An 18,801-nucleotide genomic window follows, 5' to 3' on the forward strand; every position below is an offset into this window, starting at 1 on the left:
CAGAAACCTTTGTTTGCAATTACAGAGATCATACTTTTCCTATAGTTCTTGACCATTTTTGCACACACTGCAGCAGGGATTTTGGCCCACTCCACCATACAGACCTTCTCCAGATCCTTCAGGTTTCGGGGCTGACGCTGGGCAATACAGACTTTCAGCTCCCTCCAAAGATTTTCTATTGGGTTTAGATCTGGAGACTGGCTAGGCCACTCCAGGACCTTGAGATGCTTCTTGAGCCATTCCTTAGTTGCCCTGGTTGTGTATTTTGGGTCGTTGTCATGCTGGAAGACCCAGCCACGACCCATCTTCAATGCTCTTACTGAGGGAAGGAGGTTGTTGGCCAAGATCTTGCGATACATGGCCCCATCCATCCTCCCCTCAATAAGGTGCAGTTGTCCTGTCCCCTTTGCAGAAAAGCATCCCCAAAGAATGATGTTTCCACCTCCATGCGTCACGGTTGGGATGGTATTCTTGGGGTTGTACTCATTCTTCTTCTTCCTCCAAACACAGCAAGTGGAGTTTAGACCAAAAAGCTCTATTTTTTTCTCATCAGACCACATGACCTTCTCCCATTCCTCCTCTGGATCATCCAGCTGGTCATTGGCAAACTTTAGACGGGCCTGGACATGCGCTGGCTTGAGCAGGGGGACCTTATGTGCGCTGCAGGATTTTAATCCATGACGGCGTAGTGTGTTACTAATGGTTTTCTTTGAGACTGTGGTCCCAGCTCTCTTCAGGTCATTGACCAGGTCCTGTCGTGTAGTTCTAGACTGATCCCTCACCTTCCTCATGATCATTAATGCCCCACGAGGTGAGATCTTGCATGGAGCCCCAGACCGAGGGTGATTGACCATCATCTTGAACTTCTTCCATTTTCTAATAATTGCACCAACAGTTGTTGCCTTCTCACCAAGCTGCTTGCCTATTGTCCTGTAGCCCATCCCAGCCTTGTGCAGGTCTACAATTTGACCCCTGATGTCCTTACACAGCTCTCTGGTCTTGGCCATTGTGGAGAGGTTGGAGTGTGTTTGATTGAGTGTGTGGACAGGTGTCTTTTATACAGGTAACAAGTTCAGGTAACAAGTTCAAACAGGTGCAGTTAATACAGGTAATGGGTGGAGAACAAGAGGGCTTCTTAAAGAAAAACTAACAGGTATGTGAGAGGTGGAATTCTTACTGGTTGGTAGGTGATCAAATACTTATGTCATGCAATAAAATGCAAATTAATTACTTAAAAATCATACAATGTGATTTTCTGGATTTTTGTTTTAGATTCCGTCTCTCGCAGTTGAAGTGTACCTATGATAAAAAATTACAGACTTCTACATGCTTTGTAAGTAGGAAAACCTGCAAAATCGGCAGTGTATCAAATACTTGTTCTTCCCACTGTATATAAACTCAGCAACAACAAAAAATGTCCTCTCAGTGTCAACTGCATTTATTTTCAGCAAACTTAACATGTGTAAATATTTGTATGAACATAACAAGACTCAACAACAGACATAAACTGAACAAGTTCCACAGACATGTGACTAACAGAAATGGAATAATGTGTCCCTGGTCAAAATCAAAAGTAACAGTATCTGGTGTGGCCACCAGCTGCATTAAGTACTCTGCAGTGCATCTCCTCCTCATGGACTGGACCAGATTTGCCAGTTCTTGCTGGGAGATGTTACCCCACTCTTCCACCAAGGCACCTGCAAGTTCCCGGACATTTCTGGGGGGAATGGCCCTAGCCCTCCGATCCAACAGGTCACAAATGTGCTCAATGCGATTGAGATCCGGGCTCTTCGCTGACCATGGCAGAACACTGATATTCCTGTCTTGCAGGAGATTACACACAGAACGAGCAGTATGGCTAGTGGCATTGTCATGAAGGAGGGTCATGTCAGGATGAGCCTGCAGGAAGAGTACCACATGAGGGAGGAGGATGTCTTCCCTATAATGCACAGTGTTGAGATTGCCTGCAATGACATCAAGCTCAGACCCATGATGCTGTGACACACCGCCCCAGACCGTGACGGACCCTCCACCTCCAAATCGATCCCGCTCCAGAGTACAGGTCTCGGTGTAACACTCATTCCTTTGACGATAAACGTGAATCCGAACATCACCCCTAGTGAGACAAAACCACGACTCGTCAGTGAAGAGCACTTTTTGCCAGTCCTGTCTGGTCCAGCGACGGTGGGTTCGTGCCCATAGGCGACGTCGATGCCGGTGATGTCTGGTGATGACCTGCCTTACAACAGGCCTACAAGCCCTCAGGCCAGCCTCTCTCAGCCTATTGCGTACAGTCTGAGCACTGATTGAGGGATTGTGTGTTCCTGGTGTAAATGCGGTTGTTGTTGCCATTCTGTACCTGTCCCGCGGGTGTGATGTTCAGATGTAGCAATCCTGTGCAGGTGTTGTTACATGTGGTCTGCCACTGCGAGGACGATCAGCTGTCCATCCTGTCTCCCTGTAGCGCTGTATTGGGCATCTCATAGTACGGACACTGCAATGTATTGCCCTGGCACCATCTGCAGTCCTCATGCCTCCTTGCAGCATGCCTAAGGCATGTTCACGCAGATGAGCAGGGAACATGGGCATCTTTCTTTTGATGTTTTTCAGTCAGTAGAAAGGCCTCTTTAGTGTCCTAAGTTTTCATAACTGTGACCTTAATTGCCTACCGTCTGTAAGCTGTTAGTGTCTTAACGACTGTTCCACAGGTACATGTTCATTAATTGTTAATGGGTCATTGAACAAACATGGGAAAGTGTTTAAACCCTTTACAATGAAGATCTGTTATTTGGATATTTACAAATTATCTTTGAAAGACAGGGTCCTGAAAAAGAGACGTTTCTTTTTTTGCTCAGTTTACATAGACATTTGAAATGTCTTTGTTATTTTGGAACTATTTGGAAGGTATTGTGTCACCCTGAAGAAGGCAGTGATGCCGAAACATTGGTGATTTACCCAATAAATTACTGGAAGTTTATATATGGAGTGTGCAACTCTATTTTTATAGTTTATTGGCCATTGGTCAGCACCTCCACACAAAATATTTTTTCTGGGTGTTCTTGTTTTTTTATTCTGGTATCGTGTGACCAACAGGTCATAAATATAAAATACTTTTTCTCCAAGTTGCCGGTTTGCCACGTGTGTATTTATATCATCCATTCGTAGCAACCTAAACATCACAAAATGTCTTTTCAATCAAATAAGCCTCACATAACAAATAAGATGACCAAATTCCACACTCGCATTGACCTCCATACAAAAACTACTTGCTTGGTGGGCGAAAAAAACAAGCAAAAACACCACTTACTTAAAGAGACAGATTTTGAGCCGAGTTACGCCTCTCACTTCTCCTCTTCCTCTTTGTTTGGAACATTCGGCACAAAGGATGTGCAATCGATCTCCAAATCATACATTTTTCTCCGACCAGTACAGTCTTTGTATATTTGCTTCACTGAGTACTTGTTGTAAATAGACAAAAACTAAATACAGAACATATTCTATGCAGTCTTTATTAAAGGAACTTAAGCTCAATAACAGCACAACTCAAAATACCTTTCATGATTGTTTAAGCCATTTAACTTGAGGCTTTAACTTGTTGTCCGATGAAACAAAATCATCTAATATGTACAAACTCATAACTTAAAATAGTGGTCATCCTCAAAACATAGAAATGTAACGGAGTGTACTTTTCTGGTTGCAACAGCTTTCTCATTTAGTAAATACCTTAATCATCGTTGGACCCCCCCCCCCACACACACACACACACACACACACACACACACACACACACACACACACACACACACACACACACACACACACACACACACACACACACACACACACACACACACACACACACACACACACACACACACACTTCAGCAAGAAATTCAGAATGAACGTGAACATGCTTTAACAGGGAGCTGAAGTCTATAAATAAATATCTTCATGTTATTGTTAGTCTTTATCCAAGTTTCTGTACCATGAGATACAGTTGTGAATTGGCAACCATCGATTCTGTCTCCTCAACAAAAAAAACGCACAAGAGATTGTATTTTAAACTGATCTCACAATTTTCACAAGTAATTTCTCTAAACAGGGTCGTTCGTATTCACTATGAACCAAACAGAAGCAAAAGGGATGAAACAGGAAGGGACTACCTGAACTTTGTTTTCCGTTACAAAACACTTTGCTACAGTGTGCACGAATGAATACGACCCTGGTACTATCGCCTTAGATCTCCTTTAACCTCTTCATCCTCATCTCAATTAACTGATGTTGATCTTCATCATGGAACCAATAATGAAGCCTGTAGAAAAAAACAAGTCTTTGCTTCTAGTCTTTGAATTTGCATATATTCTGTTCTACATGCTCAACTCAAAGAGTAAACTTCTTTTAGAGTTGCTCTCGATTTGATGGGATGTTAACAAAAGCATCGCAATGTAAGCCACTCTACCAGGGTGGCTAGGGGCCTGGAGTTAGCCACTCTACCAGGGTGGCTAGTGGCCTGGAGTAAGCCACTCTACCAGGGTGGCTAGGGTCCTGGAGTAAGCCACTCTACCAGGGTGGCTAGGGACCTGGAGTCAGCCACTCTACTAGGGTGGCTAGGGGCCTGGAGTTAGCCACTCTACCAGGGTGGCTAGGGGTCTGGAGTTAGCCACTCTACCAGGGTGGCTAGGGGTCTGGAGTTAGCCACTCTACCAGGGTGGCTAGGGGCCTGGAGTAAGCCACTCTACCAGGATAACTAGGGGGCCCGGGGTAATTTGTAATATCAAAAGCAGCCTTTGCCCTATTATCCCAGAGGACTACTTTCCCTTTTTCTTATTTGTGTATAATTTCTCCACTTCCACGCAAACACAACCCTGTTTATCTCTTTTTTCCTTCCCTCTATCTTCCTCCTCCCCCTCTCACTCCAGTTTGCTGAGAAAGTCCAACAGTGCTTGGTGGAACTCCCAAGGTTTGTCCATGTAGCAGGCATGGCGCGCCCCCTCCATCTTCAGGACTGAGTGGTGTGGGAGCTGCATGAGATTCTTGTGGGACTGGGCCCCCAGGTTGGTGTCCAGTGCTCCAAACACAATCAGAGTAGGAGTCTAAACAGGGACATAGGAGCAAGCAAGGATCAGGAAACAATACATCTACTCAGAGCTGCAAAATTCTGGCCACTTTCCCAACATTTTCTAGAGCTTCAGGTTGGATGATTCCTGGAATAAGGATGGAATAAGAAAGAATATCGGAAACCCTCCAATCAGGAACGTTACCAGAATTTTGCAACCCTACATTAGTGTTTTACTATAAATTTGTGGACAGTATTACTACTCAGATTAGAGTCAAAATACATTTCAAAGGCTGTTCTCAACGTCTAAAAACAGATTCTGTCATTTGTGCAAATGCATTACAGATACAGGTCACGAAAAATACCACGGTGTCTGGTTAGACTGTAAACTCTCCTTCCAGATTCACATTAAGCATCTCCAATCCAAAGTAAAAATCTAGAATTGGCTTCCAATCTCGCAACAAAGCATCCTTCACTCATGCTGTGAAACATACCCTCGTAAAACTGACCATCCTACCGATCCTCGACTTCGGCGATGTCATTTACAAAATAGCCTCCAACACCCTACTCAACAAATTGGATGCAGTCTATCACAGTACCATCCGTTTTGTCACCAAAGTCCCATTTACTACCCACCACTGCGACCTGTACACTCTCGTTGGCTGGCCCTCGCTTCATACTCGTCGCCAAACCCACTGGTCATCCACCCTCCAGGTCATCTACAAGTCTCTGCTAGGTAAAGCCCCGCCTTATCTCAGATCACTGGTCACCAAAGCAGCACCCACCCACAGCACGCGCTCCAGCAGGTATATCTCACTGGTCACCCCCAAAGCCAATTGTTCCTTTGGCTACCTTTCCTTCCAGTTCTCTGCTGCCAATGACTGGAACAAAATGCAAAAATCACTGAAGCTGAAGACTCATATCTCCCTCACTAGCTTAAAGCACCAGCTGTCAGAGCAGCTCACAGATCACTGCACCTGTACATAGCCCATCTGAATCAGAATCATAAAACACGGGACGAGATGTTAAAAACTGTCCATTGTGCCAAATAAATAAATAGCCCATCCAACTACCTCATTCCCATACTGAATATATTTATTTATCTTGCTCCTTTGCACCACAGTATCTCTACTTGCACATTCATCTTCTGCACATCTACCATTCCAGTGTTTAATTTCTATATTGTAGTTACTTTGCCACCATGGCCTATTTATTGCCTTACCTCCCTTATCCTACCTCATTTGCACATTTTTCTACTATATTATTGACTGTATGTTTGTTTATTCCATGTGTTGTATGTGTCGAACTGCTTTGCTTTATCTTGGCCAGGTCGCAGTTGCAAATGAGAACTTGTTCTCAACTAGCCTAACTGGTTAAATAAAGGTTAAATAAAATAAATACATAAAATACCCATAGCTCCATTCTGCTCCCTGGTGGTTATTTTGCATGGCTGCACAACATTCAAAACTAGTCATTGACATTTTCTATGTAAACAAAACCTGTAAATATCCGTATCAGAAAAATGACACTGATTTATTACTGATTGAGGCTCTGAGTAATTGAATTTAATTGTGAATAGAGTTAAAACACACCAACTATGATTGTGTGTGAGCCCAGTCAGGGATAACCTTAAACCAATCACGGACTTCCACTGATCTAAGACGACAAGACCTGCTGTTATTGGTGTGTTTCTCTGTGCCAAGAGAAGCATCTAGCTGTGCCCAAGACCATTATGTCAGATACTAACTGCTTAAGAGTGACTATATACTTTAACCCTTACAAAGTCAACAAAAATGTACAGTGCCTTCAGAACGTATTCAGACCCATTGACCTGTTCCGCATTTTTTTTGTTACAGACAAATTTAAAATTGATTAAATATAGATTTGTTTGGTCACCCCATAATGTCAAAGTGGAATTATGTTTTTCTTTTTACAAATTAATAAACAATAAAAAGCTGAAATGCCTCGAGTAAATTAGTATTCAACCCCTTTGTTATGGCAAGTTTAAATACATTCAGGGGTAAAATGGGCTTAACAAGTCACATAATAAGTTGTATGAACTCACTCTGTGTGCAATAATATATTTTAACATGATTTTTCAATGACTACCTCAACTCTGTACCCCACATACAATTATCTGTAAGGTCCCTCAGTGAATTTAAAACCCAGATTCAACCGCGAGGGAGGTTTTCCAATGCCTTGCAAAGAAGGGCAAAAAAAATGAATATCCCTTTGAACATTGGTGAAGTTATTGATTACACTTTGAATGGTATATCAATACACCCATCACACTAAGAATACAGTCATCCTTCCTAACTCAGTTGCCGGAGATGAAGGAAATCGCTCAGAAATTTCACCATGAAGCCAATGGTGACTTAAAAACAGTTAAGAGTTTAATGGCTTTGGTAGGAGAAAAACTGAGGATAGATCAACAACATGGTAGTTACTCCACAATACTAACCTAGTTGACAGAGGGAAAAGAAGAAAGCCTTTATAGAATACAAAATATTCCAAAACATACATCCTGTTTGCAACAAGGCAATAAAGTAATACGCGCAAAAAATGTGGCAAAAATAAATCACTTTTTGTCCTGACTACAAAGTGTTAAGTTTGGGGCAAATCCAATACAACACATTACTGAGTTCCACTCTCCATATTTTCAAGCATAGTGATGGCTGCATCATGTTATAAGTATGCATGTAATCGTTAAGGACTGGGGAGTTTTTAGGATAAAAAATAAATGGGAATGGAGCTAAGCACAAGCAAAATCCTAGAGGAAAACCTGGTTCAGTCTGCTTTCCACCTGACACTGGGAGATTAATTCACTTTTCAGCAGAACAATAACCTAAAACACAAGGCCAAATCTACACTGGAGTTGCTTACCAGGAAGACAGTGGCAGTGACAGTTTTGACTTAAATATACTTGTAAATCCACGACAAGACCTGAAAATGGATGTCTAGCAATGATCAACAACCAATTTGACAGAGCTTGAATAATTTATTTTTAAATAAATGGGAAAATATTGCACAATCCAGGTGTGAAAAGCTATTAAAACTTATCCTGAAAAACTCACAGCTGTAATCGCTGCCAATGGTGCTTCAACAAAGTATTGACTCAGGGGTGTGAATACTTATGTAAATTACATATTTATGTATTTAATTTTAAATTAGTAAACATTTCTAAAATATGTTTTCACTTTGGTTTATTGTGTGTAGATGGGTGAGAAAAAAACATTTAATGCATTTTGAATTCAGGCCATAACAAAAAAATGTGGAATAAATCAAGGGGTATGAATACTGTATGCCTTCAGTATGCCTTCAGTAGCACTGCTTCCACTGCTACTACTAAAAGTGTCCCACTGGAAGCTGGTTCACACCCCAAAAAAGTATCTAGTTCCACGCAAAAATTAATCCAGTTCTTTGCTTTTATTAGGTTTATGTATCAGAATGAACTCCCAACCACCCAGAATTACAGCTCTCACCTGGATGCTCTGGTACTGCTGAGGGGTGTAGCTGCGGGTTCCTACTGGGGCTATGGGGATGAAGCCGTGCAGCTGGGCACTGTGTTTCATAAGGAAGGGGATGGAGTAGTGGCCGCTCATAGAGGGGCTGAGCAGCACCGCTGTCCTCACGCCCAAAGCCTCCATAAACCTCCCCAGAAGGTCCACCCGATGCTGGTCTGTCTTCACAGCATCCGAGTCTGGAGAGTTCCCAAATCCTGGAGGGAGAAAAGAGAGCGAGAGAGAAGATAAATAACTGATAAAGCATTATAAAATACCTTCTCCATCCCATTTTGGCATTTTGTGTGGGTGTAAAAAAACATTTGTAGAATTCAATGAGAACCAAGGAACCTAACTTGATATGTATTTAAGTGCAGTAATTATAGTGTTCCCTTCCAACTCCTTCACACTGCCATTTCTAACAGTTGGGTCAGTGATGCTGTGCTACACAGTGAACAACACCGTGCAGCACATTAAACCACAGTTAAAGCTGAAATCTGCAGTAACATTTGTTATTGTTTCGTTGTTGAAACAGAGGAAAAGAGCATCCAGCATCGTGGTTTTAAAAAATCATTACATACTGTTCTATCGTACGTGCAATGATATCTGAGGGAAAAAAGCAGTGTTGGTTGTTTGAAGTAACTTCTTTGTTGTTGTAAAATCCCAAACAGATGTGGCAGTTTCACCATTAAGGATTCCAGCTTTAAGTGGACTTTAACTGCATTTCAGCCAGTTAAACAACATAACATTCTCAGGCTTGAATGTTATTGTAGCTCGAACCTGGTAGGTCCACAGCCAAGGCCTGGTATCCGTTTGTGGCCAGCAAGGCCAGGGTGCCCAGTTCCTCCCAGGTTTTGGAAGAGAAAGCTTGGCCATGGAGAAGGACCACTTGCAGCCTGTATAGGAAAGACAACCAGGTGTTTAAGTCACTATTTATTTCAGTCCTCCCGCACTACTGTAATGGCAATCCAGTGACTAACAGTTGCACAGGGTAATCATAATTATTGAGTAACTACAGTGCTTATGCATCAACACATCTTTAGTTAAATCTGTTTACATGGGCTTGGGTTCTCTGCAATTCTTACTTTATGCAGTTTCAGATAAGAGGTTGCTGGGCTAGGCTAATTTGTATGAGGAGGGGGTTCGGTGTGTGGATGTCTGACCATTTTTACTGCTGCTGGAGGTGACTACCCTCACCTGGGCAGTATCTGCCTACCAGATCCATCGACCGGCAAAGCTTCCCTGAAGAAGAGTGGAGGGTCCCCAGGTAGCTGCCCTGTGCGGACGGACACGTTGATGGCAGGAGGCGGAGGAGGAGAGACAGCCACCAGGCCCATCCTCTGGACATCCAGCGAAGGCTCCATGCTGCCCTGACGAATGGACGGCAGTAGCAGGTACAACAGAACAGTGGCCAGCAACACCAGGCCCAGCACAACAAGACGGTTACGTAGAAAATTCATTTCAGCCAAAGTTGGTTGATCTGGAGAGAATAACAGAGATTCGGGATTTAGTAAGAAGCCAAAAAAATGTCCATAAATAGTTTCTGATATACTAAAATATCCATAAAGAGGTGAGTATTTGCCTGTGGAGTACTCCATAATTAATGCTTCTATGACACTTGTATATTTTGATGATTATGTTTAAAGCACTGAATATTATTATGATAAAGTTAGTGGCTAGTAGTGCTGAACTGAATGGCAGCGAAGGTAGGACACGAAATAGTTCCAGTGTCAATACACCCATCCATGTGAAATTAAGCTAACGTTGTTAGCTACCTAGGTACCTAACTAGCTAACATGCATGATATAAGCCTTCTTCACGACAGTCATTCGTCCCGTGACACAAATGTCATAGCTAACATAAAATTATTTGAAAATATACCTCATAAATAGCTGGGTGCCCGCAGTTGTTATTAGTCTAAGACAGTAGCGAATGGATGCGTAGTGAAATCCTTTGCTATTTGCAGTGGCAGATATAAAGTGTGTTTCACATAAATAATTCCGGAAAACAACTATTACTTTGCGTTGTTTTCGTTCCAAGACAAATCCAGGTACTTGTAAAACATATACAATTAATATAGCTCAGTATCAATTATGTAATAATTAACTACTGAACTATGACATCTACAAGATATTATAATGAAACGTTTTTCATTTAGATCAAATAAATTGTTGTTTCTAATCGAACACATTTGTGGGCTGCACAACAATATGGCGGGGTAAAAGCCAGGTTATGGCTAGACGGGATGCAGCTTTTGTCAAATTAACATCATATTTGACTTTTTGCAGCAGGTTATGATAATTTACGAAGCAGGTTAAGAGAATGAACGTAGCAGGTTAGGATATTTGTGTTAAGGTTATGACAAGAGTTATGGTTAGTGTTAGTAAAATGCTAAATAAATCAACTTTTGGTGTTAATTTGACCAAAGCTGGATACCTTCTAGTCTTGACCGGGTAACCACGGGAGAAAAACAACGGAGTGACTCGATGTTGTATTAAGGATTGTATCTGGTACATTTGTGAAATTTTTAGGCATAGCTATCGTGCTTTCTGTCTCTCTGCGGAAGTTTGTTATTTAGATGATTAGATGGTTCTTCATCCTGAAAGTAGTCTATGGTAGAAAACCGAATGGATGGTTCTGTTTTTTTTCGATAACATCCGCTAACTTTACAGACAGCTAGCTTGCTAACAGTCAATGGATGTGATATCAACCGTGCAATGTAATTTATTTTTTATCTCAATAATATGAAAGTAACTTCAAACCAAATAATTTAGTTAGTTTGGCCATGATAGCGTTCAACTTTGAGATCCTCTGATAATTTGCATTCTGCTTTGCTTCTCAATTGAAAAGTGCACATCTCGTGTGCCTATCAACAATGATAATGGATTCTTTATCTAACATTTAGAAAGATGTTTGTAGATTTATTTTTGTGTGTTTGTGTGCTTCTTTGGTGATACGTCTCAGAATAAGACGATAACATGGAGTCTATTGATTTGGAGAGGGAGGACCCTTCTAGCTCACTATCTGGATATGCCAATGGAGAGATAATGACCCTGGAGATCTCAGACGTCTCTCCAGACTTGCTTGTTCTCGAGGTAAAAGACAACCTACCTAAAAGTAACCATGGCAGCCTAGACATGGAGATGGATGCTGACTTTCATAATGATGATGGGCATGGTAAGAAAATAACAAGGGTATTGGTTTGTGGGTTAGGCTAACTTGTTATTAACTGGGTTAACTGTGAGGTCAAAATAATCTAAATGTTGTACTTGTTGCCTCTGTCTTTTTTAAAGGTTTTGCGAATGTGGAACTCCAGTTCTTTCCATGTGATGCCTGCGAAGCCTCCTTCACTAATGAACCAGAGCTGGAGCAGCACTTCATAAGCTCTCATTCAATATGTGATGTAGCAAGTGAGAGAGGAAGACCGAAAGCCAGGTCAATGGAAACAGAAGGTGTCTCACACCTGCACACCTGCATGACTTGTGGGAAGGTGTTCAAATACCTAACTTCATTTCGAAAACATGAGGAAACTCATATCAAAGCCCTGTACACCTGCAAGACTTGTGAGAAGGAGTTTAAATACCTAACTTCATTCACAAAGCACCAGGCCACTCACATTGTACCAAGACTGAGAGGAAATGGAAAGTCAATCATAGCAGTAGGCTTAAATGTCAATCAGAAAGTGAAAGGCCTTCACACCTGCAGGCAATGTGGTAAGGGGTTCAAATACCTAACTTCTTTCATAAAGCATGAGAAGACTCACAGGATAACCAAAAAAAGCAGAAAAAAACAGAGGAAGCATTCAAGTTCTGAGATTATTGTACGTCTTGAAGGCAATAGGAAAGATGACACAGAAACTTGTGTAAGGGCCACCAAGAAAAAAAGGAAGAACATCAATGATACTGAGGATCAGGATGCATGTATTCTAATATCTTCTGATGATGAACTAGCCAACACTGCAGAGCAGCAAACACCTGACTCTAACCGTTCTCCTCCTTTTCCTTCTGACTCTAACCGTTCTCCTCCTTTTCCTTCTGACTCTAACCGTTCTCCTTTTCCTTCTGACTCTAACCATTCTCCTCCTTTTCCTTCTGACTCTAACCGTTCTCCTCCTTTTCCTTCTGACTCTAACCGTTCTCCTCCTTTTCCTTCTGACTCTAACCGTTCTCCTCCTTTTCCTTCTGACTCTAACCGTTCTCCTTTTCCTTCTGACTCTAACCGTTCTCCTTTTCCTTCTGACTCTAACCGTTCTCCTCCTTTTCCTTCTGACTCTAACCGTTCTCCTCCTTTTCCTTCTGACTCTAACCGTTCTCCTCCTTTTCCTTCTGACTCTAACCGTTCTCCTTTTCCTTCTGACTCTAACCGTTCTCCTCCTTTTCCTTCTGACTCTAACCGTTCTCCTTTTCCGGCTGACTCTAACCGTTCTCCTCCTTTTCCTTCTGACTCTAACCGTTCTCCTTTTCCGGCTGACTCTAACCGTTCTCCTCCGTTTCCTTGTCTGGACTGTGGGAAGGTTTTTAAGTTTTTCAAATCTTACCAAAAACACCAGAAAAGACATGCTTGGGCACAGGGCAAAAGTGAAATAGTGCCTCCTAAACAGGAGCACGGGCCGGAAGTGAAACAACAGATTAGATGTCCAGTTTGTGGTAGAGCATTCAACAAGCTTAAAGCTTGTACCAAACACGAGAAAATGTATCATCGGGAAAATAACTTGGGTAAAAACACATTTTCTTTAACGTGCTGTGAATGTGACCGTCATTTTGAAAAGGCAGATATTTTCCAAAAGCATAAGTGCTTCCACCTGCGTAAGCATGTAAAGGCTTTCATAGAGGCAAGTAGGGTGAGCCAACAGGGGGATATTTTCTATTGTCAACTCTGTGTCCTAAAGCTCGCCAGTGGACTGGAGTTTGAGAATCATGCCAGGGATATGCACCCAGACCAATACCGCAAAACCCTAAAAGCAGTAGGCAATGTCAGGACATGTATCATTAAAGACACCTTGAAAGGCTTGCCGACACAAAGGGATCTGGAGGCAACTGAAATAGACTTAAACACTGTAGGAGAGACCGAGGAAGATGTATCGAGACAATTTATTTGCAAAGATTGTGGGGACTGTTTCATATATCATGTTTCATTTCATTTTTGTGGGAAATGTTTAAAGGATCGCAAAGACTCTAGGAGAATTCGGGAGAGCAACATAAAAGACTCCAAGCTGCACCACTGTGAAAAATGTGGACTTGACTTTGGCCGAAAAGATCACCTAAAGCACCACAGCTGTTCTCATTCTGGCAGTTCCTTTATCTGTTTTGATTGTGGCGTTGGATTCAGGGATCCAGGAGAGTTGCGGACGCATGAAAATACTCATCAGGTGAGAAACCACATCTTCCAACTGCGTGAGAAGCGATGTGAACATCAAAAGGAACTGATGTTGAATCATGAAGTTGATCATCCAGGACCAGACGGTTATACATGCCACCAGTGTGGCAAGAAATGTAGTACTGGGGGAAAGCTGGGGAAACACAGAATGATCCATTCGGCCAAAACTCCCCATGCTTGTTCATATTGCGGTACAAAGTTCAAGAGGCGAGAGCATTTGAGACGGCATGAGAACCTGCACACCAATGAGAAACCTCACCTTAGTCATTGTTATGGAGATACATTTGGGCGGCAGGAGGACTTAAAGACCCACCTTGGTAAAATGCACACAATGTTGAGAAGTTATCTTTGTAAGACTTGTGGGACAACGTTCAAGGACCGTAACTCTCTCTGGAGACATAGATACCACACACACACAAAGGCAGGTAAGGTGTTCCAATGTGAGGAGTGTGGCCTAAGCTTCAGCCGGGCGGATCATCTGAAGCACCACAAGTACACACATTCTACTGAAAGGCCCTTCTCATGCTCATTGTGTTACAAAGTATTCCACATTGCAGAAAACCTCAAGAAGCATGAGCGAAATCATAGAAACAAGTGGTTGGAATACCTCAACACCCGCCGCCACAATAACACACCCAAGCAGAAGAGCCATGTTTCTGAGCGCTCCAAGTGGAAACTGGGCTGGTCTGAAGCATCTGCCCTACTAAAGCTCATTCAGAGCCACTCCCAGCAGCAACATCATACCTGCTATGTTTGTAAAAATACTTTCAGAGGGCTTTACTATCTGAAAAGACACCGTCTACTAAACTGTCTTGGACAAAGGAGTAAAATTATGAATTCATTCTGATATGGAACTGTTCAATAACTCACTTTGGTGTTGATAACATGAGAGATTTAGAAGATTAATTTAATTTTGTAGAACTTGTTGTGTATTTGTATATAGTGAGCTGTGGTTTGGTATCTTGTATTGTCTGGTTATTTAAATGTTATTGTAGACCCTCATAGCCATCATACCAGAGCCAGTGTTGCCAATATTAGACTGCGGTGCTATAGTAGGATTACATTAGCCACAGACGTCAGTTCAAAATCTATTTTACATTTTTGTAAACTAATGTGAATTCAAAATGAAATCAGCAAAACATTTCACCATGACATTGGATTTAGGTATCAAGTTGGGTGAAAAAAAATCCCGTACGTTGATGACTTTTTGCAAATACGATCATTTTTCCACGTAGATTCAAAGTCATCACATTGTTTCCACGTCATTTCAACAAAAACATCTATGTTTAAACCAGTTTTCGCCCTGTGGGATTGCTGGGGAAAGAATTATTTTCTTAAAACTGGTGCAGAAGAATGGAATGGTGTACCAAACCTTATAAAATCCATCCCCACACTAGGGAGTTTTAAGAAACCCTAAGAGGAAATAAATGGTTTATGGTAAAATGCTTTAAAACTACACAAGCTAAAAGAAAGTATAATTTTATCAATGAACATTACTTGGTCACCTATTTTATTCCATTTACTGTTTCCTCCCTATTGATGAGATGTTATAATTAAGCAATAAAGCCTGACGAGGTGTTATATATTGCCAAACTACCACAGCTAAAGGCTGTTCTTAGGTGCAACGCAACGTGCCTTGATACAGCCCTTAGCCCATATAAAGCAAACTCCTGATGTGCCTTAATTATATTATAAACTGGTTACCAATGTAATTAGAACAGTAAACAAGTAATTATGCATCATACCTGTATTTAAGAAATAAGGCCCCCGGGGGGGTGTGGTATATGACTAACATACCACGGCCAAGGGCTGTTCTTAAGCATGACGCAACGCGGAGTTCCTGGATACAGTCCGTAGCTGTTGTATATTGGCAATATGCCACAAACCCCTGAGGTTACAAACGTAATTACAGTAGTAAGGAAGTAATTATGGGTCATATCCGTGGTATATTTAAGCAATAAGGCACCTCAGGGGTTTGTGGCATATGGCCAAAATACCAGAGCTACGGGTTGTAATCCAGGCATGCCACGTTGTGCCTAAGAAAAGCCCTTAGTTGTAGTATATTGGCCATATACCACCCCCCTCTGGCCTTATTGCTTAAATATACCACGGCTTTCAACCAGTCAACATCCAGAACACAAACTACCCGGTTTATAATCTTGTGTATATTTTGTTTTTGTGTATTTTCAAGGGGACCACAATGGAAATACGTTTTAAATTGTGTGGTTGTATTGTGTTTAAAATGGTCCAATTCTATCATAAAATCAAACAATTCATTTTGTTATCTTGTTTCCTGTATGGAATGCCCACTGAAGAATGTCTATAGGACCAGGCATACATATCAAAATATCCTTCAACATTTTGTTATTGAAGCAGTTAGGAAGCTTGCATGCATACTTTATAGTATATTCTTACTCTTACCTCTTTTGTAACATTTTGGAAATGAACAATGAAACGGATGTTGATGATCAATAAAACAAAGAGATGGTGTAATAAAAAAAACACTATCATTTTTGTTCCAAAGTATCCTCATGGAGTGATCACAGAGCATCATTGTGGTCCAGACTTGAATAATGACAGATTAGAGGATGGTATTGTGTTCATCTCTCACCATCCACACCTGGCGTTTCACAATACCTTGGTTTTCTTCTCTTACATCTAACTCGTATTTATTTAAGACGGCTTCTCTTTCTAAACAATTAATACCATACAGTATACTCTCACATATACAAAAAATCCTGTATAAGAAGGTAACGTTCACTGAAAAAGGTCAGAAGTATGGATTAACTGCTCAGCATCTGACCGTAAGGAGCTACAGAATGTAGAGCTTACGGCCCAGTACATCACTGGGGCCAAGCTTCCTGCCATCCAGGACCCATATAATAGGCTGAGTCAGAGGAAAGCCCATTAAATTGTCAGAGACTCCAGTAACCCAAGTCATAGACTGTTTTCTCTGCTACCGCACAGCAAGCTGTACCGGAGTGCCAAGTCTAAGACCAAAAGGCTCCTCAGCAGCTTCTGTGCCCAAGCCATAAGACTGCTGAACAATTAATCAAATGGCCACCGGACTATTTACATTGATCCCCCCCCTCCATTTGTTTTGTACACTGCTGCTACTCACAGATTATTATCTATGCATAGTCACTTCACCCCTACCTACAGTTGAAGTCAGACTGTTTACATGCACCTTAGCCAAATACATTTAATCTCAGTTTTTCACAATTCTTGACATATAATCCTTGTAAAAAATTCCCTGTCTTAGGTCAGTTAGGATCACTACTTTATTTTAAGAATGTGAAATGTCAATAATAGAGATAATTATTTATTTCAGCTTTTATTTCTTTCATCACATTCCCAGTGGGTCAGAAGTTTACGTACACTCAGTATTTGGTAGCATTGCCTTTAAAATGTTTAACTTGGGTCAAACATTTTAGGTAGCCTTCAATAAGTTTCCCACAATAAGTTGGGTGAATTTGGCCCATTCCTCCTGACAGAGCTTGTGTAACTGAGTCAGGTTTGCAGGCGTCCTTGCTCATACACGCTTTTTCAGTTCTGCCCACAAATTTTCTATGGGATTGAGGTCAGGACTTTGTGATGGCCACTTCAATACCTTGACTTTCTTGTCCTTAAGTCATTTTGCCACAACTTTGGGTCATTGTCCATTTGGAAGACCCATTTGCAACCAAGCTTTAACTTCATGACTGATGCCTTGAGATGTTGCTTCAAAATATCCACATAATTTTCCTTCCTCATGATGCCATCTATTTTGTGAAGTGCACCAGTCCCTCCTGCAGCAAAGCACCCCCACAACATGGTGCTTCACGGTTGGGATGATGTTCTTCGGCTTGCAAGCCTCCCCCTTTTTCCTCCAAACATAACGTTGGTCATTATGGCCAAACAGTTCTATTTTTTTTTTCATCAGACCAGAGGACATTTCTCCAAAAAGTATGATCTTCGTCCCCATGTGCAGTTGCAAACCGTAGTCTGGATTTTTTATGCCAGTTTTGGAGCAGTGGCTTCTTCCTTGCTCAGCGGCCTTTCAGGTTATGTCGATATAGGACTCGTTTTACTGTGGATATAGATACTTTTGTACCCGTTTCCTCCAGTATCTTCACAAGGTGTTGTTCTGGGATTGATTTGCACTTTTCACACCAAAGTACGTTAATCTCTAGGAGACAGAACGCGTCTCCTTCTTGAGCGGTATGATGGCTGCGTTGTCCCATGGTGTTTATACTTGCATACTATTGTTTGTACAGATGAACGTGGTACCTTTAGGCGTTTGGAAATTGTACAGATGAACGTGGTACCTTCAGGCGTTTGGAAATTGCTCCCAATGATGAACCAGACTTGTGGAGGTCTACAATTTATTTTCTGAGGTCTTGGCTGATTTCTTTTGATTTTCCCATGATGTCAAGCAAAGAGGCACTGAGTTTGAAGGTAGGCCTTGAAATACATCCACAGGTACACCTCCAATTGACTCAAATGATGTCAATTAGCCTATCAGAAGCTTCTATAGCCATGACATAATTTTCTGGAATTTTCCAAGCTATTTAAAGGCACAGTCAATTTAGTGTATGTAAACTTCTGACCCACTGGAATTGTGAATTATAAGTGAAATAATCTGTCTGTAAACAATAGTTGGAAAAATTACTTGTGTCATGCACAAAGTAGATGTCCTAACCGACTTGCCAAAACTATAGTTTGTTAACAAGAAATGTGTGGAGTGGTTGAAAAATGAGTTTTAATGACTTCAATCTAAGTGTATGTAAACTTCTGATTTGTACATTAACAAATTACCTCACCTAACCTGTACCCCCACACACTGACTCGGTATCAGTACCCCCTGTATATAGCCTTGTTATTGTTAGT

At 41.5% G+C, this 18,801-nt stretch overlaps 2 protein-coding genes across 3 annotated transcripts; one reads left to right on the forward strand and one right to left on the reverse strand.

Moving 5' to 3' along the window:
* Positions 1 to 3,804: 3,804 nt before the first annotated feature.
* LOC124018895 (protein ABHD14A-like) lies at positions 3,805 to 10,574 on the reverse strand. The gene is made up of 5 exons (XM_046334212.1): positions 10,438 to 10,574; positions 9,754 to 10,036; positions 9,337 to 9,452; positions 8,539 to 8,774; positions 3,805 to 5,093 (listed from the first exon to the last, which is right to left on the reverse strand). The coding sequence occupies exons 2-5, from the start codon at positions 10,014 to 10,016 to the stop codon at positions 4,911 to 4,913; spliced, it is 798 nt and encodes a 265-aa protein (XP_046190168.1). The 5' UTR covers positions 10,017 to 10,036; positions 10,438 to 10,574; the 3' UTR covers positions 3,805 to 4,910.
* A 333-nt stretch (positions 10,575 to 10,907) lies between these two features.
* Positions 10,908 to 16,434, forward strand: LOC124027861 (zinc finger protein 814-like). Of its 2 annotated transcripts, none has more exons than XM_046340114.1 (3): positions 10,908 to 11,275; positions 11,521 to 11,733; positions 11,850 to 16,434. In XM_046340114.1, exons 2-3 carry the CDS (start codon positions 11,535 to 11,537, stop codon positions 14,777 to 14,779), a joined length of 3,129 nt encoding a protein of 1,042 aa, XP_046196070.1. In that variant the 5' UTR covers positions 10,908 to 11,275; positions 11,521 to 11,534; the 3' UTR covers positions 14,780 to 16,434. The 2 variants fall into 2 exon arrangements, with proteins under 2 accessions (XP_046196070.1, XP_046196072.1); XM_046340116.1 differs by having other exon boundaries at positions 10,908 to 11,066.
* The last annotated feature ends 2,367 nt before the right edge of the window (positions 16,435 to 18,801 follow it).

The sequence above is a fragment of the Oncorhynchus gorbuscha genome, linkage group LG03 (assembly GCF_021184085.1).
Source record: "Oncorhynchus gorbuscha isolate QuinsamMale2020 ecotype Even-year linkage group LG03, OgorEven_v1.0, whole genome shotgun sequence".
In the NCBI taxonomy this organism is placed as follows: Eukaryota; Metazoa; Chordata; class Actinopteri; order Salmoniformes; family Salmonidae; genus Oncorhynchus; species Oncorhynchus gorbuscha.

Bases quoted from the DNA above. Each gene is read 5' to 3' on its own strand.
- LOC124018895 (XM_046334212.1), bottom strand. From the start codon at position 10,016: ATGAATTTTCTACGTAACCGTCTTGTTGTGCTGGGCCTGGTGTTGCTG. The intron at 9,453-9,753 runs GTGAGGGTAGTC...TTTCCTATACAG, and splicing joins GGTAGGCAGATACTGCCCAG to GCTGCAAGTGGTCCTTCTCC. The intron at 8,775-9,336 runs GTTCGAGCTACA...TTCTCCCTCCAG, and splicing joins CTTGGCTGTGGACCTACCAG to GATTTGGGAACTCTCCAGAC.
- LOC124027861 (XM_046340114.1), top strand. From the start codon at position 11,535: ATGGAGTCTATTGATTTGGAGAGGGAGGACCCTTCTAGCTCACTATCT. The intron at 11,734-11,849 runs GTAAGAAAATAA...TCTTTTTTAAAG, and splicing joins TCATAATGATGATGGGCATG to GTTTTGCGAATGTGGAACTC.